Genomic DNA, 23,688 nt, shown 5'->3' with positions numbered 1-23,688 from the left:
ATAGTTACAGTCATTTCTTTAAGGGAAGGAAGCTGCAATAGTAATATAAGAAGTTCATCTGTGGACCTCTCAGAGAGTGCTGTACCGTTTAGAAATAAAGCAGTGATCACTGGACAAATGAAAGACATTTCACATGTCCTTACCTGTGGCATTAGGTGGGCATCTATTGAAGGCCATTTCCCCTGAAGGCGTCCGTCTCCACACCATTGACACTGCATAGTCCTCAGGACAAATCTCATACGGTGCTGAGAAGCAAAGCAGCATTAAGTGTGAATTCAAAGAGCTTTTCATCATCATTTCCAAAATGATGCAATAATTTCTTCACATCACGTATAGTAGACGTATGGAAATGTAGGAGTTCAAAGCTGTATGCTGTTGGTGAATGTGAGCATGCCATTCAGTGTCTTCTTTAATTACAAGCTGTGAGTGTAGGTGCCTCACAATTATGAGAATAATAATAAAAGAAGGTTGAATGTTTTGTGCAACACTGCTGCTTTACTTTGAAGAAGCATTAAGTAACTTTATGTCAAGGCTCCACTTCAAAAAGAGATTATTCTGAAAATCTTCGGTATGTCACCAGTATTTCAATGACTTTGGAATATATTCATACTCATTAATCCCTCCGCTGTATCGGCTTATCTGCATCTCCTCTTGAGATGCTGTTTTAAATGAAATTATGTAATGAGACATGTCATTCACCCCACAGAGATAATTATCTCCCCACTTTCATTCAGATGCTAGTCTTATTATCCTTTGGCTCACCTGGACAGCGTTGGTCGCTGCACTTTCTGACTTCCTCTCCGGTGCCATCACACTGCTGGCCAGTCACAGCTGCCCCCTGACACACCCGGGCTCGCCTCTGCCATCCGCCATCGCACGACTTGGAGCAGCCACTCCACGGTCCCCAAGGATTCCACTGGCCGTTAGCTACAACAGAATCATTCCCCATTAGAAACAGATACTCTCAGAGGCGCCACATTTGCTAAAAAAAACCGACAGCATTGCAACTAAAATGTGACATGTGCAATGAGCTTTTCATTAGAGTGTACTATCCAAAAATCAAATTTTTGATTGCATTTATTTCTTTTGTTATCCATGCATTCAGTTTGTAGACACAGGTTATTGGTAACACTCCAAAGATGAATAAAACCGACTAGCATAACGAGGAGGATGTGTGTTTTATGGCTAAAGAAGGTGCTCTGTGAGTGGTGATTATTTGCCTCACTTTGCCAATATTAAAAAGGCATTTATGCTGAAGTTTCCAAAACCAGCAGCATGTTTTATGCCCTTGTAATGAACACTGTTAAATTGTGCATTAGACAAAGAAAGAAAAGAAAAAAAAACCAGATGCTCCCCTTCAGCGATGCAGTAAATCACATGTCCTTGTCTGAATAGAAAGGTACAACACCCTGTGAGCAGGAAACACAATCCACTCTCATTTTAACCTCCACTTACCCCCTCCTTCACACATGCAGGGCTATTTTGTGTCCTACAACTAACCTCTGTCAGGATCGCTTCCGGAGGAGAGAAAAGAACAGAAACCAATGTGACCTGTTGGCTAAAACTATCCACAAGGCATTGATCAAATCACAGTAGTTACTTAATTCTCGGCACCACATCAGAGCAGCTGATTCCTCAGACATATGCATGCTCATGAGTTTCAAAGAGCTTGTTGTGCCAGCAGTCCTGAAGAAATTCTTCCAATTATGAAACACGTAAGGTTGATTCCGTTCCTGCACAGGCCTTTATTGTACTTATTAGTCAGTTTTGTTTTTGACTGTTTTGTTCCATTTCAAAAGAATGTGTATTGCCTTTTAGCACGTAACATTGCTCAAAGATATACTGGGTTTGCTTTGAACCTTTTTTTTCTATACAAAGCAATACAAAGAACTCTCGCAGTCATGGACATGAAGCTGACTTGTTAAATGATGGCTCAGACTGTGTTGTCTCACTAATGCTTGAGCTCTCACCTTGGAAACAAATAGAATTGCTAAATAGGAAGGCCTCATTAGATGAATAAATTGTATAATGCATCCTCTCGGTGTGAGGCAAACAACAGTGCCTCATGCCTCATTAACATAAGCACAAAACCAAAGTATGCATTCGCAAGCATTCACCTCTTTTTCAGCAGTCCAAGAGAGCATAAGGTTGGGTGAGAAAATTTGCAGCGGCTTTCAGAAATTTTAGAGGAATCGCATTTGCCACACACATACCAAAGAAATACAGAATAAAAGCCCAGCTGTTTCAGGCTGCTGCAGTGAAAATTGCATCAGGAGATTATGAGAGTGCTCAGGCCCTTCATATGATCAGACAATTCAAAGCCTGATGGAGACCACTAAGCTGACATCTTTGAGCCTCTAATACATCCATGATGTTGACAGGCAGTTTGGACAGCTAACCCTGAATTATGTGAAAGGCATACAGTATATCTAACTGGATTTTACAAATCCAATTGATAGAGCATGGTCTTAAACATTATTCTTCATTCTTACAACAGAGGTTTGACTCTTCCTGCAGAGCTTTTTGGTACACAAAAGAATAAGTGAAACTGCTCTGTAAAATCAGGCTGCATGTTTAATCCAAAGTTGAACGTAGCGATTATTGCACTTGTGATTTTAATAATGACGGTGAAAATATGGGACACGCTGTTTTTTGTGTCGCTTTCCCCTGTTTGAAACAATGATTTCAAATTTAGACATCAAAGCGGATATAGAATTAAGAGGCTCAGGATTTTACCTGTGCAGTCAGGATTATGGCACTCTCTGCTTTCTGCCCAGTGACCGCGACACTCAGATCCCCCATGGGCGGCTGCTGAGCACTGCCTGGTCCTCTGCTGAGTGCCATTGGCACAGGTCACCGAGCAATCGCTCCAAGAGCTCCACTCCTGCCACTGTCCGTCCACTGAGGCACCAACCACAACCCAACAAGCATGTCCCATGTGAGGGGAAAAAGACGGCAGACAGAAATGGGAGGAGATATTCAGATCACTATTCTCTCTCAAGGTGAAAGCCAGTAAAAGCAAAAAAAAAAAAAGAAACCTCAATTCTGGAGAATTGTACTGCTGGTTTTCTGCTTTTTCACAAAAAGTTAAAGTTCAGCCAAAGGCAAAAGCAGAATATTATTTTGTCTTCATATTAAGTTTTAGATTATTCAAATATCACAGGCACAAATTGCAGAATCGGATTGTTAGCTGCTTTCCATTTTCCCTGTCTGGGCAGAGGGAAAGCATCTGGGATTGAGTGGTTTTCACTGAATCTGTTACCAGAGCAAAGCTAACATTTACTGTGTGGAAAAACTCATCATCACTAATCTGCTTACCATTCACGGGCAACTGCGGGTAAGTGATTTTGACGTCAGTATTACAGTACGGACTCTCAACAGGGTTCCCTAAACCGCATCAATATGTGAGTACTATTACTTTAAATGCACCACAAACTCTGCATTCGTCCAGCTTTTTACTCACCTTTGCAGTACTGTGCTGAGTAATGACTACATAGCTGCTTTAAGGCAAACTGCTTCCCGTCTAAAGAACTGATCTTTGGAAATGGTTTTCTTCAGGGATAATTACTAATATCGGCATTTTTATTATATTTAGAGAGCAGACAGATGATACCTGGGCATAGGGCTATGTTGCAAAGCTTAGTCTGGGTCTCAGGTCCATCACAGGCCCTGCCTCCATGCTGGGGAGGGGCACACATCCTAGTCCTAGTGCGGTGACCGCGGCCACATGTGAAGGAGCACAGGCTCCACGGTGACCACTCCTCCCATACACCGTGTACTGCGGGCACAGAAAGGGCGTCAGGCCTAATCAGTGACTCTGCTCCTGCTATAGCTTTAACAAACCAGTAACAAGCTGCAGTGAGCCATAAATGAAATGCAATCAATCAAAAGCAATTAGCAGCAAAACCAATGCAAATGAAACACTGAGCACACAGACACTGTGGGACTTCACCTCGAGCTTCAGTCGCTTCTGTATGTTTAGTGTTGTTTATCATGTACACGATAACACCAACAAATGCTTCATACAGTAGTGAAGGTACAGAATATGATAAAAAAAAAAAGTCATATAGAATAACAGCAATAAGAATCGTGGCTAATAAGGTGGGGATGAGGAGCAGCAGGTCTGCACAGTGTTACAGTTTGTTGAGTCTTCTGGTTGACTGGGAATCTAATAGCAGAGCACCTTCAGGTTCACGTGAGCTGACATTGTTTCTGCAAATATGTTGTTACACCAACATACCAATCATGCTAATACACAAAGCAGACAGCCCATAAACTGTTTCAGACCTTTTGAATAACAGCCGACATTTTATGTTTTGCAGAGTAATGAAACGGCCAGACTAAATATCAGGTTAGACAGCCTAAATCCAAAAGAAAATGTACGGATATGTTTCTAATGTTTCCTCATCAGATGAGCAGTTAACGCTGAAAGGCTTCAAAGGCTGAGAATGAAAAGCTACAGGAAAATTATTCTAAATCTCATGTAGCATATTGTCATTCACTTGGGACATAGTGCCACTACAATAAAAAGATGAAATTCCACATATAAACACAAACATCAAAAACTTTTAAAAGATCATTTTGGTATACTTTGAGTGTCTAATCCTATATTTCCCTTTGTATTCATTAACACTGCAGATCATTTTTCACATAATTATCACTAAAACATAATGCGATTGATAAATTTGTCATTTTCACACTATGATTGTTGAGTTTTAAACAACAGCCATAAAAAAGCATCATTCCTCTTGCATCCTGGTTTGTGTGTAAGCTTAACGGGCTTCTGGCTGACAGATGGTGAGTCTTCATAGAACTGCAGAGAGTATTTGCTATTGGCTCAAAGTTTTATTTTGGAGTGGGAAAAATCTGAGAGGCTGACAGAAGTAAGACACCTCCTGTCTTGTCTTGGCACTCGCACCATTCCTGAATGTACGCAGTGACATGAAATGGTGAACACCCGTCTTTCAAACTGTAAAAGTGTAACCTCTCATATCAGTTCCTAAGGACACCTGCTGGCTTTTTGATCCCATGTGATAAGGTGCATTTACTGACAGCATTGACAGAGATGGAAATTGTATGTATATATATATATATATATATATATACATATATATATATCAAGGACAAATGATCCATAGCTGAAAAATTCTTGTTTTCTAATCAACTGTGATGACACAAAGGGAACAGAAAAAGGAAAAATAGGCTGAAGTGTGTGCAGCCTTTACATTTTCAGGCATTTCAAGACCGAGGCACACAATGAAAGGCAGAATTAATGGAGACTGGCAGAGGACACAACATAGGTGGCCCTCTATTATCTATTGATTGCAAAGGGGATTTAAGACCTTGGTGATGTTTGTCTGACTACTGGGTCTGCAGGGAATGGATGGTTTGTCTTCAGAGAGGGCACTATCCACAGCTTGTGCAGCGGTTTAAAGTTCCTGTGGTACAAAAGCTGGATATCAGTTATAAAGTAGTTGGGCCTTGGGATCAAGCCAATGGTTTGCCATGAAGAGAGCTAACGTCTGTCCTAGCCCCTGCCTCTAGGCGCGGCTTTGATGCTCTTAGCTAAGTGTCCCGTGGTGGCCAAGCATTTACTTTGAAAAATTTCAGTTCAAAGCAGGCAATCACCACAGCAAGCAAGTGATGGAATAGGATTCTGCATCTTTGTGTCTGTGTTTTTTTTTTCTCTCTGAACTATGGCCATGATTTGCAGGGACGGCCATGAGCAACCGTATTGTTCCGCTAGAGGTGAAATTCTTGGACCAGCACAAGATGGTAGACTAAGGTAATGCATTTGCCAAGAATGTTTTCATTAATTTGTGGTAAGCTGGGATTTGGTTTACCTTTTCATATCATTCCAGTGAGGTTTTACCTCTTTAACTTGTTAGCCTGTCTCTTGTGCAAAACTCTATTCACCATACTGTGTTAATTATTTTGCTGAAAAATACCATCTATTTATGCCACAGGACTGTTAGAACTAGTTTTGACTAAAAACATATTCAAATCCACACCACCTCTCAAGGATGCTATGCGGAAGATTGCACTTAGCACTTTCAATTACATGATGCAAAGAAAGACTTAGTAGTGACTGGGAATACAATACAATAGGTTTGTGTCTCACAGACAGCAATCACAAGTGGTTTCAGAGTCCTTCATAGAGCTTCTCTAATAAAGAGCTACTTGTCAGAGTACATGATCACATTTAAAATCCCATATACTGAAACTGTGTTCTTCTCTTGTTCTTCTTCTGCAATAGGTTCATGTTCAGCTGTGAATGGCTCACAGTCAGACTGTGATGTTTTTCACGAATGTATTAACAGAAAATGCCTGCTCTTACTATTAATAAGTTTGTGTCTTACCATTATTGTTTCGGTTAAAAGCCAAAAATTCTTGATTTGTCTTTGGTTTGCTTGGTTTGGTGCTTAAGCTGGAAATAATGCAGTATCCGACTGCACCTGACTTTTGTTTGTGTAGCCTCTGCTTTGTTTCCACAGAGGCTACTTATGATTATGCAAATTGTCCAATTTTTGCTCTGTTTATTGTAAGAAAATCAGTGCTTCTGCAAGTAGTGATGCTGCATCACATTCTGCATACCAACAACCATACAAGCTTATGATGGGTTTAAAAAAAAAAAAAAAAACTTTCACTGATATGAGGCAAATCAATATTGATACATTATATCGATTGGGAATACCCTTTCTTACATTATATACAGTGTTGTTGGACAAGGCTGACGTCAGTATTTACAACAAATTCCATAACCGTATCAAAACCAGCCAATTTATCCAACAGCCCCAGCCTGAAATAGCCACAGAGCTCCTCTATGAATCAAAACCAATAAAAAACACAACTAAGAGACATGCCTTCGCGCTTCGACCACATAGTATTTCACTTTAACGCGCACCGCGGTTATATTAACGTCCGGTGAAGTAGACGGCTGTCGGACAGACTGCGCATGCTCAGTAGAGTGACTCGTTGTTTATATATATATCGCTCTGCTAGCTTAACGCGCTGAAATAATGAACTAAGCTAGCTGTGCTTATTGACAGTATGGAAAATCTCGCCCAATTTTAAAGGTATGCCTTTTTTCATGTGTTTGACTAATGGAAGTGCGGTTCAGTGGCATTGAGGTACGAACTATATTAATATCTGTCGGTTAGAAAACAATACTGAGTTGCTTATGTGTAGCAAGATAAAATAAGTCAGTGCCTTATGTTAGCAGCTATAAATTTTCAAATTGACATTAATCAGTATGAAAATACCTCCGCCCCAACCAAACTACACAATGTAAAACTTGTAAAAGGTGCTGTAAGATCAAATTGACATGAAGCTGATTTGTGTTTATATTAGGACTCGGGGGTGTTGATAAATTGAGATAGCATAATGTAAACTCACTCTATAAACAAAAGATCATTCTGTATTGGCTCTGAACATTGGCAATGGACATAAAAACCTTTGCTGTTCAGAAGCCATGTAAAATGTTAAGAGAATTCCACTGCCCTTCTTTGTGCAAAATAACTACTCTAAACTTTCAAGAAAAGAAAAATAAATAGCCACAAGTGCTGTTTGTTTGGGTTTGTTGGAAAAAAGAGACCACTGAAGTAAAAGTAATGTTTTGTGAGGCTGAAGTGCTATTATATTTTGGCAGATACATTATGTTGGATGAGCGGCATCACAACTTGTATGGAGGCATGCTTGATCGCAGTCTGCTGTGCCTGAACCATTGTTCACGGAAGATGTTGGTGTTTTCTGCAGTGGTGGCTATGAGGTAAGGTTCCCTTTAGACTGGAAGTCATGCATCTTTAAGGTAAGCATATTCTATTTTGAGTGCATTCTTCCATCTCGGCGTACAGATGGTTTGAAGAAAGCAGATCGATCTGTCTGCCTTACTGAATATTAGATATAGACTCTCTGTTTCATGCGGCATCATGCCAGCAGGAATTTTTTTGTACCAGTTTTCAACTGGAACTAAGTGAAGTTAGTGCTCTATCAGCTGCCTTTTCTCAGGATGACTTGGAAAAACTAATTCCATGATCCTACTGTAAAGTTTTTGACAAAGTAAAGAGAAAAACCATCATCTTTCAGATATTACTTGCACTGCAATTTAAGACTAGACTATTGTACATTTAATTTGGTCTAAGTAAAAACTCTTGAAACAATACAGTAAATTGGGAATACTGACATTTTAGATGTTAAAAGACCCTCAGAACTACCTTAACTCTGCCTCTCTTATTTTCTCTGAAAATCTAACACAGGCTTACTTTTGTGAGAACAGTCAAAGTTGCTTTAGTTGTCTCAGACTTTTTGGCCTGGTTATTTGGTGATGAGTGTTTCTGCATTATTATGTGAAAGAAAGTACTGGATCCACAATTAGTCATGAGCAAAAGCCTAATGTCTGCAGTTCTTGAGATAAATCAAGGACAATAATGAATTCACTTGGGCAGCTCTCTATGTTCTGGTTCTGAATTAATAATTATTCTTCATGCAAATTAATGCATATACCTGGAATTGGGTTGTGTAGCTTTTTATTTCTTGAGAATTAGGAGTTTTAATGTTGTCTGAGTTAAATATTAATGGCCATAGAGGAGTCACACTAAGAATGGTATTGGGGTAACTGCTCTTCTGAAATGACTCATTTGCTTTCTCGCTCGTAGTGTACACAGTAAGAGAATGACCCTTTTGAAACTGCCAACTTCCCACTTACGCATTCCACATCTATAAATGAAGTACAGTCCATCACAAATTAGAATGTCAGATGATGCGGCTCGCAGTATCTTTGATAAGCCATAATTAGTTAAGAGTTTGTGATGCCGTCTCAGAAGCACTACCCTTAACAGCCCCGTCAAATATACTGACTAAACATGAGTTCAGAATCTCATTACCAAATCAACATATTTGTCTGTGTAAACAATCTTAAAAATGGATAATGATGACTTGTTTAGAACGACACTCTGTCTTACCAGATGCATACAGACAAACATTAGTGCGCTGCAATCACCAGTACAGAAAAAACATCTGATGCTGATACCTGACTGCCAGTGACTCATCTGCCCTGCCATCACGGGTTGAGGAAGAAATGCCTTACAGTGTGTTTGAAGAAATTCTGCCGGGCTATTTTAAAATGCACGGCTGACCTTCAAGGAAATGAAGCTGACAACACATCAGTATCTACTGCTCCCCAAGCTCCATGCAGAACCACATGTCATGAAACCATTTCAATGCTGATGAATTGCCTTTAGAGATATATGAAATGGAAAACACAAAGGTGATTATGAAAACAAAACCCACATTCACAAAATAGCATCAAAGAAAGAAAGCATTAGATTAATTATAATAATGATAATACCTGCAATAATGATAATAATACATTCTCAAATAGACACAAATAGAAAAGTTTGTCAAAACACAACAACACATTTCCTTCCATTAACAACAAAGGAGCAAAACATTAATATTCAAGAATCTGCTGCTAACACTACCTGGACAAGGGGCAGTGTTATTGCAAACCCTTGATTCTCTTAAAGGGCCGCTGCAGTGTGTTCCGTATGGTGAGACACATGTTCTTGTTCGCACCTGCGACCCTTGACCGCAAGTTACAGAGCATGAGCTCCACTGGGACCACTCCTCTGCACCTGATTCACCTGTGTGGGAGAAGGGTGACACTAGTTAAATGCAGCAATATGGTCCTGGGGCAGGGCTTACGGGACAGGGTGGGGCAAGGTGGGCAGGGTTTAGTATAAAGTGAATGGGCCAGCATGAGTCAAGTTGGGGTGAAAGTGGGGTCTTATAGATTTACAACACTATTGTACAGTCTGTACTACCTTTATGTGATCTTTGATAAATACGGACTAATGATTAAATGTGCATCCAGAACAATGAAGTATTTTGAATCTATAATCATAGCGAGTAGCCACATTCAAAATGGTCTTTATAGTATAGTATGTGTAAATAAAACAGCCTTTTTTTTTCTTTTAGAACAAATTTAAATGTGCATTTATGCAAAGATCACAGAGAGGGCATAGCTATGATTATAAAAATGAACAGTAGACATTAGGGTTACATCTCACTGTTTCACTTAAAAAATAATTCATGCATTTAATGAGACCCAATAATATGTTTAAACAAACAGAGAAAATCACCATAAACAAACAAAATTGTCGTAAGAACATGGTGACATGCAAGAAAGACAACATTTGAGAAAATAAAATGGAATTTAATGGGTGTTAGTTCAGAAAGAGGTCTGAGATATGGATATCCCTCGCACTGCAGCAAACTATCTAGTTTCCTTGACAACAGTGTTTTAGACGATGGTTTCAAACAATTTTCAAATCCATCTTAGCCTGTTAACTCCCAGGGGTGGAAGAAAATGAGAAAGTTAGCTAATTTTATTCAGCAGATCACAGCCATTTTGATGTGTGTTTCAACTTTTTTTCACAGTCTTCATATTTCAATTGTCAGTGCCCAAAAGGAAATGTAACAGGTAGTATCTAAGCCACTGAATGAGAAGGGATTTTTGTTTTGTTTTGTTTTTTTTTGTCTGGGCTTATGTGCCTACATGGTTTTTGCAAGCAGACTTTAAGTTAATTAAACTCTGCATTCAAAAACACTGTCTTTAATATAAGTAAATGGACCATATTTCTTACATTAATCTCAAGATCTCTTTTGAGTTATATTAAAAAGAAGGGTAAAAAGAAACCAAATTGAGCCTTTCAATCTTCATGGTCCATAATGGTCAAATATCAAAAGGCCATAAAATAAAGCTGTATATTATGGTGAGGCAGTGGGGTGATTTCCAAAGCCATGGTAGCCTAAATGAAAAAGGAATAAATTATTTGGTGACAAGTGAGTAGAAAGTCAAAATCCTGCATCAGAATAGTCACCAAATAATTGATGTTTGATTATGTTAAACCCTCGGGTGAAGTATTCATTTTCATCGAGGCTTTATGCATTAGAGAAATCATTTACTACAAAGAGGAATGGTTTCAATTGCAGCTCTGAATACATTTATGTCATTGGAAGTCATCAAATCATACTATTTCAAGCAAAATATGTTTTTTGGTAGTTTCTCAGCATGTAGCATCAAGGACACATAGATTCAGCCAAATAGGGATCTAAACCCTACCCTTAATTTTGCAGATCATAAAATAGACTGAAAGGTGGATCAATTTGTTAAATGAGGCAGTACAGGGAGAGTAAATTGTGTGAGAATGAGAAACAGAAAAGCACAGCGATGCGCCTTGACGGGGAAACAACATACCTAGAGCGTGTGTAAAATGGAGAGGTGTTAATGATGATAATTATGTTAGTACCCGTATGGTGTGTCATAAAATTATAGTAGTAATGAGAGTGAGTTTTTAAACAATGACAGCAATCTGAATGGACCAACACATGAAAAAAAAAATCATCTCCCAAAAATCAAAAAACAAAAAAAATAAAATAAAATAAAATAAAAATCTGAGTAGCAGCTAGAGCTAAACCCACCCACTGAAAAAAGTGTTTTCTAGATAGAATAAAGAAAAAGAACTAAATAATGAAATCAAAATTAAGGTTTCTCTTATTTCAAAACTGATTACAATAAAAATGCTGATGTGGTAGGTTGTAAAAGTCATAATGAATGTAGGTAATTTCAGTTTTTAATTTATTGGATGCTACACTTGATTAAGTCACATAGCTTTTTTTTTTATCTCTAAGGGCAGCATCTATCAGATTAACTTTTGCCAAGTATGTGTTTCATATTTGGCTGAAGGGGTGGGTTTTTCACCAAATGACATTTCATTTATCATGCCTTGGAGGAAATGATTAACTACATCAGGGCCTTAGTTTTAAACTGCTGTTTAATTAATGTTCTATGAATATACTGTATGAGTAATCCACTTGCCAACTCACTATGTGACAATAAAACAAACAGACCCACAAAACCCAATTACGTTCTATATTCAAAGTAAATATTCATAGAGAAATGGGAAATTTATCTTCCTAGTTCATATGTAGCAGTAGAGAATGGAAAAAATAATAATGCAAAACATTTCCACTTAAAAGGTGCAGTACAAGAGAGAGCATGCATGATGAAATTAAGTTTAGTTAACAAAATAAAGTAAAGAAACATAACTATTGTATTACCAGTTTGTGCCATAAATTTAGCAGATTCAGCTTGCTCCTGCAGGGCCTTTGTGTCATGAACTGATCTTGGCCGCTGACTTTTTACTGTATGCTCTCCGATCATTCCATATTCTATGGGACAAAATAGAGGTTCATATGAAAGCTAGGCTTAAACATGATCTTCTGAGAACAAAAGCTTATTACATACTGTTTTTCAGGATGTTCGAAGCAGTACATGGCTAGAAACAAAGACCACACAAGTTTGTATTTAATTTCTGTTGCTCTAGGGCATAGAACAATGCAACGAATTTATAAGGGTGAGTTTGAGGTATTAATTGAGCTCGAAAGCACAGCGTAGACACATAGCAGACATGCAAATAAACTCACATTGTTTTTTTTTTTTGTTTTTTTAACACGTCATCAAACCAGCTCCCTCCCTCCCTCCCACCCTCCTGCACACCCAGAAAAGAAAAACAAAACAAAATGAAAGTAAAAATGTGTAAGCCATTGGAAAGCCACAGAGGAGGGGGTCATGGACATAACATGCTATTGATCCACAGTTTCCTTAAAGGTTTGTCACCCTTTTTGGGTTTCTTTTTGGTTTACTCAGTCCAAAATATTGGGAACCTTTGTAAAATTAGACAAATGTATTCTGAGCTGTATTCATTACAGTGCATGCTCTCTTTGTTTCCCATAAAGGGACAAAGAAACAATGAGTACAATGTTCTGATGCCACACTGTGAAAAGTGATGCAACTGGTATTTCGCTTAGTTAAGGCTTTGCATCAGCTATTTTAAGTAAACCCGACGCAGTGCAAAACATTTATTTCACTTACTTAAATAGCTCATGCAAATTGTTTCTGAACTCCTTTTTAATTAATAACTCGCATTACTTTTGGCAGTGTGGTCCTAATGAGGTGATAATATCGTTTGCAAATAGGCAATGCAGGTGATGCATCAACAACAAATTCACACATAGCTTATGTTAGTACATTAGACAATACAATGCATCAGCCATTGATAGGGAGTATGTTTAAATCATCTCTTCTAATATAGTTTGTGGCCTCTGTTTCCTGCATTCCCTACAGAAGACTGTAAGCATAGAAAGACTGACCTCCCTCACAGTGAGACCTACAGGAGGAAATCTGATATCTGAAAGCCAAGATTTTATGGCTAATTATATTTTAATCACTTGACTGCAAAAAAACAAAACAAACAAACAAAAAAGCTTGTTGTCTGATCCACGCATCAGACTGTTGGCATTAGCCAAATCATATCAACAAACACGTTCCATGATTGGATTAGGGAAAAAAATAAATATAAAATAAAAAAAAAATCCCTTCCCAGTATAGCATCAGGTACAGTGACTGTGTTTGCATAAAAAAATTAGAATATTAAGAAGGTATAATGAAAGGATAAAAAGCCGCCAGGCTGAAACATCATAACACTGCAGCCTTTTGATGCTGATTGGGATCTTCAACACCATAACTGCACAAAGTAACAAGCTTCAGAAGCATGTTCAAAGGTCTTTCAGTCTGGGTTGCTTGTGTTCACATCTGTTTTGCTCAAATTATATGGAAAGCACAGTGTGAACTCTGCACTGGACAACGAAAAGTGCAGGTACACTGATGGTTTGACGAACAGCAGGCAGTTGATCTAACGTTCACTCTTGTAAGGCTAACTACTGTAGATACTTTGACATGTTATCTCTTTACTGTGGTTTTTGCTGTACCCTGTGGTGTCTTGAATCAAGAACCAGTTCCCCATTTAGCAGAACAAAAGGGCTGTCTGATTTAGTCAGCCTGAATGTGTGCTGCTTTGCAGGAAACCACAGAAAAAGCAGGGCACGTTGCCTTTTTTAATGAATTAATGCAAATGAAACTGAACACTAAAAGGTGTGAGGCACCATACAGCAGCACTTTCATGCCACTTGGCTCACTGGGGTTGATTAGATATAGACAATACTTGGTTTCATTTAATGCTTTTGCCTTTATATTCAACATTAATGGCACAAAGAAAGTAGAAAATATTATTATGGACACCCTACTATGCAGTATTCCATAACATAGCAGCAGTGTTTAGCAGAGACAAAAGGCAATAGCACTGAAAATTTATGCTAATATCAGTATGCTGTATACTGAAATATAATGATTCCTATCTAGCTCTCTGCTTTTACAAGGAGCATAAATGTAAAGAAACTGTCTTGTATCAAGGAGGTCATATGTAGAACTGGAGGCTGTTATATACTGTGTTGTCCTTTTTGAATTCTAATCAACATAACTGGCTTCACAAGTCATTGATCATAATTCTGTCATACCTTTGAAAATGATATGCCTGGGCTAAACATTGATCAACTAAGCCTATTAAATAGGGATATCAGTCCTGGAGTCAGTCTCACCTAATCTAATCAAGCTCTCAGCAGCTCATGATGAACAATACAACAAAAGCATCGCAACATGAAAGAGATTATAAAATGTCATTAAGCGTCATGTCGGTAAGATACTCAGATGATACACAGTCACTGCAGAGCACACACTGCATGAATCAAACTTCACACGTTTTTAAATAGAAGTGTTTCATCATCATCCTAATTCTTCCTTTCATGACTGATGTTTGAGTAATTCTGTCTACATCAGTCTGCGCAGGAAGCCACTGAAAAAGCTCAACCTGTTTGTACACAAATGAGACCAGGGTAATTTAGTGCATAAGGAGACTCAGTTTTAAGTGGATGAGACTGAAGTCTCTTTTGATGCCACAAAGCCAAGATGTGAAACCTAACATTGTGTTTCAGAGAGCCTGGGGTCGAATGGAAAAGAGAAGGATTTTGAAACATGACGCCAGAAAAGTTCTGAGAAACAAGCGCAGCGGTTTAATCGAACTATGCTAGTATTGTATTCAAGCCTATGGCTATATGACAGTAAACAAGAGAGACAAACCAGAATTTTAATAACTGGAGGGGCAGGCTGTTTTCGTTTGTGAGAGTAGCCCAAAACAATGCATCTTCACTGTATTCAAGACAGAAAGTGCAAATGATGCATTTAGCATGTCATTACTTAGAACCATTTCTTCTTGTTGAGACAGCATAGTTTTGGCCTGTATTCAAAACTTTTAAACTGTGTGCTTTAGAGGAAGTAAAGTTTAAGATTTATGAGATGTCCTCCTAGTGTGAACTAACGAGAATACTTATTATTGATATCCATCAACCATCACGCATCAGCAAGAAAGGAGAGATGATGCCATTCAGAGAAATCCATCACTGTTAGCTTTCTTTCCTTTTGTTGTGGTGAGAGATTCATTCACTTTGTTTTGCATGCACATAACCTCCGTAGCTAGCATGCATCATTAATAAAGCTGGGCCTAACAATCAAAAATAACTTTCTACTATTGTTAGAATGACCATTAAATTTAGCAGGATTGACAAAAGTTGAGAAATAGTGACATTATTTTCCTGAAATCGTCTACATACTTGTGGAGGATTCAATACATGCCTAAAATAGAGTGCTAAATTACTTAAAAGACCTTGGCAGATGAATCAGCAGGAACCACTTTTCCTTCCACAGCAGTCAACGCATTTTAATACAAGGTCAAAGCCATGCAACTTGTTCAAGTAATCATTTAAAAATCAAAATAATTTTCAACATCCTGGATCAAATGGACCAGAGAGGAAGGAGTTGCATGTGAAGAATAGTTCCACAAATAGTTCTTTGAAGTAAACCTCAATTTTTTGTCCAGAGTTATAGTAAATGCATGAAATTTGAGAGTGGAAAATGCAGCCAGTGCAAAATTTTTAGTGTATTTACTGAACAAAGTGAGGCTAAGTAATATAATTAGTAACATAATCTGTCATCATGCTGTACTCAAGGGGTTGTTTTTTTATCCAGATACAATGTACATGGTCAAATACACAGTATTTTTGTGCTTGTTTGATATTTTCTTTTCAGTCTTTTCTTTTTACTCATTTCACAGACTCATATCCAAACTATGTGTGGTTAGACTGTAGCCGTATGTCCCAAATAAAAATGTCAACTCCATCAAACAAAATTGTAGCATGAGAAAATTACTTAACTGTCTGCCAGAGAATATAATAGCAGAAGTTCTCATAAGTATAGTTGTCAGCAGATCCATTGATGATGTTTGGGCTCACTATGGGAAAACATGAACCAGGATGGCTCCTTGTCAGTCTCAGCTACAGTAACATGTATTTTAATGATTGTTAGCTTTAGCATCTGTCGTCACCTACTGAGGAGATTAAACCTGATCTGGCCCATATGTTATGATGCTATGATGCTGACAAACGTATAGACCTAATATTTCATATATATAATATTTGTATAATATCAAACATAGAAAAAAATGTGCACACTCATACACATACTCACACACAACACATAGCCTTTTCCTGTTACTCAAATGATTTACATTTTTGAAAGCTCACAAATTTGCTAAGGGAAGTGGCAGAATTAACACTTCATTCACTAACACTTTCCAGCATCAAACATGCAATTACCTCCAGTGCAAAAAGTGCAAAAATAGATTTTTTAAAAGGTGCATGCAAAGACTACTTGCTGCCACCATGCTGTGCCATCAGTTTATAATGGCAGCCATTTTGCCTACTTGTCAGGGATTATCAACAAATCAGATGAGTAATAAAGAGGTGAGGGTTTAGTTTAGGCTATTTTGAGCAAAAATACATTCCTCTCAACTTTAACGACCTGGAATGATTTGATGGCTATAGTCTTTTGAGTCAGGTTACTTTGCAAGTTAATCTTACTGTGCGATACTACTTACTTTTCTGAATTCTAAGAAGGAAAATAAAATAACTCTAATTTTCAATCAGCTGATCTCCAGAGGTGCACCTGTTAACAAAGCCAGCACTGCATTCAGCAACAGCCAAAACAAAGAAAATCTTTGGCCAAAATGTCTCCTCAAATTTCTGGCTGTGCAGGTGCAGCAACCAAGTCACCACTGGGCTGTGACCTCAGCAGGTGACAGTAAATGAGGGTTATAACAGAAGGATACCAGAGCTGGGTATTTGAGGCAACAGCGTTACTGCATGTGCTCCACACAGGCTTTCATCATTGTGTCAAAGGTGTGCAAACATAGAAAGTGTTGGACAGTATTTTTCCCGCCCAGGCCAATTTCTTTTTATGTTAGTCTGATTTGGTAGGCTCAGACTTTTCTGACTCATCACTGCATGTCAGTGTTTTCAAGCTTAATTAGCAGCCGTATTTACAAAAGATATTCATGCTTGATCTAATTAATGTCCCGCTACTAAGCACATGCAGTACACATTACAAACAAATAAAGACTCAGCACGCAATCAAAGACAATGAAAGTTCCCTGGGTCCATGACCTTTATAATCACTGAGGCTTTGATACACTGCATGCGGGGAATTTTAAGCTTTCAGTCTAGCAGCAATCATGCCAGTAGCCACAGAGAGTCCAATGGAAGACATTTCATTTCCAGGTTCGTCGTCACTGTGTGGACACGTTCCATGTGTAATTTTATTGAAAGGCAGTAAAAGCCAGCCCCATGTCCAATGACTGATGTGTCTAACCTTGCATGAAATGAGCCTTTACTCTGAGGCCCCTATGAGTAGCTTCTATCAGGGGCGCTCCGCTTACTGCCCTCCATGCATTCCTGCCTGACTGACTGACTGTCACAAATGAAGCACTTAATGAGAGGCACTTCATTACTACTGCACTTTGAAGAGTGTAAGTTCCTAAAATAGAGACAAGTGTACAGTTCTCGCAGATCAAGAAGAGGGATACCTCTCTATACCCGCGCCTGTCCCATTTCTTGACAGCTGAGCTACTGAGGCTGGCAAATTTTTGTCTGATGTAGGGATATTTCTGAGCTGTAAGGCACTTGACTTTTGGATATATTGGACTTCTGTTAGAGTCATGAATTACAATGGAAGTATATTTAAACATGAAAAGATGCTAAACTATAATAAAAGACATTAACCTTTGCAAAAGGTGAGAATGACCACATGTTAAAACAACATGTTGCACAATAATTTAAGGGTTGACAGACAAATTGTTTGTACAAAGTGCCTTTTCATTTCCTTGTTTCCTGGAGATAACACCAAATCAAAACCAACCAGTTAAAATACTGAACATCAATGCAGAAAAATGATCACAGTCTGATCTGATTGATTATGGATATTAAACTACCGACAACATAATTAAAACAAACAGAATTACAAATAAGAACAGGTATATTAGAAAAGGGAGAGAAAAGTTACCAAAAAATAATAAAACAAAATCCAGAGGAAAAGAAAAAGAAAATTAGTCATTGTGTGTTCTGTTTAAAAACATTTAAAATATACATTAAAAAAAACATCAAATATTCCTTTATTCATAATTAATTATAAGTACAAATTGTACTATCATGTTTTTATTCCATCATCTTAGAGACAGGAGAGCACATTTTCTTTTCTCAGTAAGTATCACTGTTTTAGAAAGACTCCTTTTTCAATATAAAAACAATAATAAATATGACGATGACGATGATGATGATGATATTCATGATGATTATTATGACATAACGATGCATCATATTTCTCACGAATATGCTCTCACTTACAAATCGAGTCTTAAATGTCACTCCAACCCTAAAATCAGTCTGCTGTTTAGAAACAATCTTCTAAACCTACTCAAATATCCTCGGTACAATGTCCTCCCTGTACAAAGCCTTCACTTCTGGTGGAACCATATGCTTGAGCCAATCTAAAAAACTCAATTAGTCCTTCATTAAGAAAATGAGGGGGTTGCACGGAATCAGATACAAATTACGAATTGTCCTCTGAGACACACAATTATCCATCATATTCCTTCTGCCATCTGTTTGCTTCCTGTTGACTCTCCTAATGACTTAGATTGAAGCCAAATTAGAATTCTGTGCGACTGCCACTGCACCTCATTGAAAAGTCATGTGAACTCCCCTAAAAATGTATGAGTGTGGTGAGACAAGCACTCAGGATACAGTCTGTTGTAAGTCGAGAGGATGTATTCTGTATTACTATCGTGAAGCCAAGTGAGTGGCAGCTGGAGATAGCATTGATAATTTACAGCACAATGCTAAATCACAAGGTTATTTAGCAGTACCTCACAAAGCAACCTAGATGGAGCTCTGACGTTATCAAAGTACTGCATCAAGAAGCCCTGTTGCTGGGTGCCGTGAGCAGATCATTCCTCCTCTTTTCCATACACTTCAGGGAAACAGGCTTCAGCAGTCTGGTTTCCAAACGTGTGTAAATTGAATCTCTTCTCTCTTCAAAACTACACAGTTTAGTTGCACATTCCACAGTCTGAATATTACACTGTAATAAACTGCCACCAAAACAAAGAAAAGCATCTTCATTACTGTGGCTGTAAACAAATGCTTGTTTATCAATTTCGGTAAAGTAGACTTCATTTTGATTTAAACAACAGCGCGAAAATACTCATTTCCTTGTCATCTATTCTGGGGTTTCACAAAGATGTACCTTCTGCATGATAATGTGAGCAATGTGTCGTGCTTTCAGTTCAGCTGCATGATGCTATCAGAAAATGGATCTGCCTATGGAACATTTTAAAGTGAGAGCAATGCCAAGATTGCAGTGTATAAATTTCAAAATCGCCTGCCTTTTCAAAAAGCGACACTGCTGAACCACCCGTGACTAAAAGTGGGGCTGCTGCAGGGGCACAACTGAAAGGACTACTGTGCACCGACAGAAACAAGGATGGAAGTGGATTACTAATGAAACCATTTCAGAAGGACTGGTCAGATTACATGAATAGTATAGAAAATTCACATTGCAGGCTTTGTGAAATACTGAAGCTTTCTAAAATCTGGGACACTGGTCTCGTGTATAAAGCATTTAATTTAATATTCACTTGTATGTTCTGGCCAATCGCCTGAAAACAAGAGATTTTCCTTTTACCAGCAGGATATGATATACTGTTGTAAACTATCCATAATTATCCTTTGAGGCATCCTTTACCACAGTGCTCCTGCTATAGGGATATGGATGCATTTCTTGGCATCAGTATAGAAACACACAACCCCAGTAGATGACCCAGCAATCACACACACTGCCAAGCCCAGTGCTGCCATGCCAAGCAATGCATCTGTCAAGTGAGAAACATGACACATTTTTTAGCACCTTTGCAACTGCAGCCAATTTTCAAAGAGCATACCTTGTCCTTTTCTGAGCCATTTTGCTTGGCATACCAAGTAGTGACCTTAGATTTAATAGAGTCATGGTTTGGCATCCATGGAAATTCCTCACTAATACACTGAACATGATACACCTAGGAAATTTAAAGAGCAAAACACAATGTGGATTCTGTAACCATGGAGGCAAATGTGGTTGGATGACCATATTTCGCTGCAAGATAAATCATTTCCAACAGCCCCTAATGAGACCTCCATAATTCATGCTGTCAGCTTTTCCACAGCACCAATCATGTCTGATCTTTTTGCAGTGGTAAAACCCACTGCTTCAGACTGCCACCCTGCATCTATCAGCACAGGGAACATTGTGTCATATGCAAGTTAGTCATGAGGAAGATGCCTGCAACATGCCCTGTCTTTGCTCATTGGCTAAGCTCATGTTAAAGTAAATGCACACTCCAAAATAATTACAAGGACACAGTGGCTATGCTGAAATGTCCTCAGACAAGAGCATAACAACAGCGCAACAGGATTTTTATTTAATGGATTCTGATGCCAAGTCTGAGCGCATGAGAACAATCACAGTTGTTACAAGTTTCAAAGCCACGCATGGCTGCACTTGCTTGTAATTTCTGTTTGTATATTTATAACTAAGCACAAACAGTATTTGGCCTATATTAGCCTATATTAACTTAATTATTCACCTCTATGAAAGAATTTACTGTTTTTATTTTATTCAGTTTTAAAGCAAATATCCTTCTGTGCTTGGTTTTTGTGCAAAATGACTATTTGTTTATCTACTCAGTTTTCCAATGAAGCTCTTCAATCACACATAAAAAGATGAACGACAGCTTGTATAAACAAAATAAAATATTGCTTGTTTTTGGTTTTATCTAACAGAGCAAAGATGAAAAGATGTAGTTAGGTAGATGTAGCTCATAATTTGTATTACTAGACCTTAAATCTATTCTGAGCCATGGCAAAACTCTCGATCTCCTCTGTCAACTCACCTGTGTAATTTTCTATTCTTTATTTGGACACTTGTAAAGTGTTGAGGGAGAGAAACACAGGAGAGAAAACCCTGCAGGGATTCAGTCCCAAGATGGGGGGGCATTTAGTTCAGTAGGCAAGGGATTTAACCACTTGACGATCTCTGGAAACCCAGAATATTGAGACGAATTCAACACACAAAATGACCATGTGAAGAGTTCAAATCATTTTAGCTCCTGTAAAATGTCCCCCCCTTTCTTTCTCAGAGTGATTATGTCAAAGATTATTTTTGTAAAACTGAGCTTTGACTGTGGGACTCTACACTGATCTTGGGGAAAAAAGTGCCCCCTATTCCCTTTTTAGTTTACTTGCTTTAGTTTCACTCAATTCCTGGATGGCAGTTCATGATTATATTGTTTGATTCCATAGACTCTCAGCAAAATAAGCTAATATTGCTGTTTGACATAACTTCATACTCTAGTCCTAAGGCATTTATTAGTTTTTGTCTCAGGGAAAATGAAAAAACAGTAAACTCCTCCAAAACACACTGTATCTCTGAAATATCACATTCATTTAGGCTAATCCAAGCAATCTTCTTTTGATAACTAATGTAATATTTTTTCACTTCCCTAACCTCCCCTGAAACTGTAGAGACCCCTGGGGAGGCACAGCTCCTATTTGAAAAACTCTGGAATAGACAATTACCTTTGTGTCACAAAAAACTATCCCACTGGAACAGTAAAGCAACAATAAAATACCACCTGAAATGAACTGTACCATTTGGCTAGCATGATGCTGGGTATAATATTCAAGTTTCATGCATGAATTCACAATCTTATTTTTCAAACATTTGCAACCCTATATCCAAGAGTTTCAAAACACTCTTAAATTAATAGAGAAAAGAAGCATTATCTATGCTGAATAGTGCTGTTGAGTGCTGATGGAGGATAATTGTAATTTCAGTGGGGCAGAGTAACTGTTGAAATAAGTAAAAAAATTCATTAATTCAAGATGTTTTTATTTTTGTGTCCTGGAAAAGGGTCCCACCTTATTATACACTTAAAGTCTTTTTTAATTCTTAAAAAAGCTGACGAAAGACCTGATCGTAGAGGAATATGAAAAGATGTCCATTCATTTGCAAATTTGTCTTCCTTCTTAACTCTAACAAGGCCATGGTGTTGATCGATGTGACATGGTTTGTCTGTGTGTACAAAGAGCTGTATTATAAATAGTGGTGGAAAACAAAAACATCACTATCCCGAGTCAAAGAAGCATTCATTCATCAATGTAAAAAAGAATAAACAACAATGAAATAGTCGAACCATTGCCTCAGTGTCAGTATTTTACTTTGATAGGTTTGTAGCACATTGTAATCATATCAAAGTAAATATCCATGTTCATGTAAATAAATAAAAACGGCACTAAAAATAATACATCAAAATTTGAATGAAAACAAACTGTCTCCTACGTGGGTGCCAGCAAACACTCCACAACCAGAAAACAGTATCAATGATGGCTGAGCCTACTGGCTCTGCTTTAAGATTATTTCCAACAGAGCAGAGCCACTAATACAGTCAAATTAGAGCATTGAGTTTGCAGTTTATTAAAGTCATCTCATGATTTCTGGATAGTGAAGTTACAACAGTCAAAATTAAATCTTGTTACCATGTGGGTCTTCTAAAGTGCAAAGTGGCATGCTGTAGCTTGAAATATACTGTAAACAACTGTAAAACAAATTTAACTCAGTGGCTAGAAGCCGAAAATGTAATCAGTCCATGGCCAGACCATGACTTTGTAGCTTTGCAAAGTAGGAGGGAAACAATTTTAAGTAAACTCATAAACCAAAAGGAGCACCCACATTCTATTCAAGTGGCTTTAAAAAGGAAAAATATGTATCTCAGTCTGACAAAAAGGCCTTCTAACTCTGCATAGCCTGGATCAAAGCCTAGATGGACTATGAAATGACTTATCAGTGACAGCTCCTTGTTATATGCAGCAGCAGAGGCAGCCAAGAGTGACATTAGTATTGGAAATTAATTGTTTTTTAATGTGCACATCTCCATCGTCCACCAGCACATAGCCATGGACCATTACTGTGGTCAATTAGCCATTCAACATCTTACCATTGGCCAATGTATGGAATTGATTACCACACCACAAGCTTTCCCTGCAGCCTACCACGTCCAGAATATTAAGTGTTACGTCAAAAAAGAAAAGTTAAACTCAACAAAGTAAATTAAATCAGCTTTAACCTAAACATGACTGCTTAATTGTTTTCCACCCAGAGGCCACCATTAAATGTGCATCAAAAAGTGTTACAGCAGTATTTTACATTTCCATCCGCGTCTTAGTACAGCTGGTCAGTATAATTACTCTGTAAAACAAATACAGCCCCAAATCTTATTACTAAAACATTGGTTTTTGTGCCTGGATGTGAGA

At 38.0% G+C, this 23,688-nt stretch overlaps 1 protein-coding gene and 1 long non-coding RNA gene across 6 annotated transcripts in view; one reads left to right on the top strand and one right to left on the bottom strand.

Annotated features, from left to right (window-relative positions):
- The window catches only part of adgrb3 (adhesion G protein-coupled receptor B3), a 108,872-nt gene that overhangs the window by 51,597 nt on the left and 33,587 nt on the right, over window positions 1–23,688 (bottom strand). For all 5 annotated transcript variants that reach the window (XM_046402178.1, XM_046402181.1, XM_046402180.1 and 2 more), the window contains exons 3-8: window positions 12,121–12,231; window positions 9,480–9,641; window positions 3,614–3,778; window positions 2,737–2,901; window positions 763–927; window positions 144–245 (exon numbers count right to left, since the gene is read on the bottom strand). In XM_046402178.1, coding sequence (XP_046258134.1) covers window positions 144–245; window positions 763–927; window positions 2,737–2,901; window positions 3,614–3,778; window positions 9,480–9,641; window positions 12,121–12,231 — 870 coding nt within the window. The remainder of the gene's footprint in view (window positions 1–143; window positions 246–762; window positions 928–2,736; window positions 2,902–3,613; window positions 3,779–9,479; window positions 9,642–12,120; window positions 12,232–23,688) is intronic.
- Window positions 6,752–23,688, top strand: part of LOC124066086 — a 46,270-nt gene continuing 29,333 nt past the window's right edge. The window contains exons 1-2 of the long non-coding RNA XR_006844539.1: window positions 6,752–7,076; window positions 7,649–7,768. This is a non-coding gene — a long non-coding RNA (uncharacterized LOC124066086). The remainder of the gene's footprint in view (window positions 7,077–7,648; window positions 7,769–23,688) is intronic.

The sequence above is a fragment of the Scatophagus argus genome, chromosome 10 (genome assembly GCF_020382885.2).
Source record: "Scatophagus argus isolate fScaArg1 chromosome 10, fScaArg1.pri, whole genome shotgun sequence".
Taxonomy (NCBI): Eukaryota; Metazoa; Chordata; class Actinopteri; family Scatophagidae; genus Scatophagus; species Scatophagus argus.
Note: the sequence above shows the minus strand (reverse complement) of the source record. Positions and strands in the feature narration are given on the sequence as shown.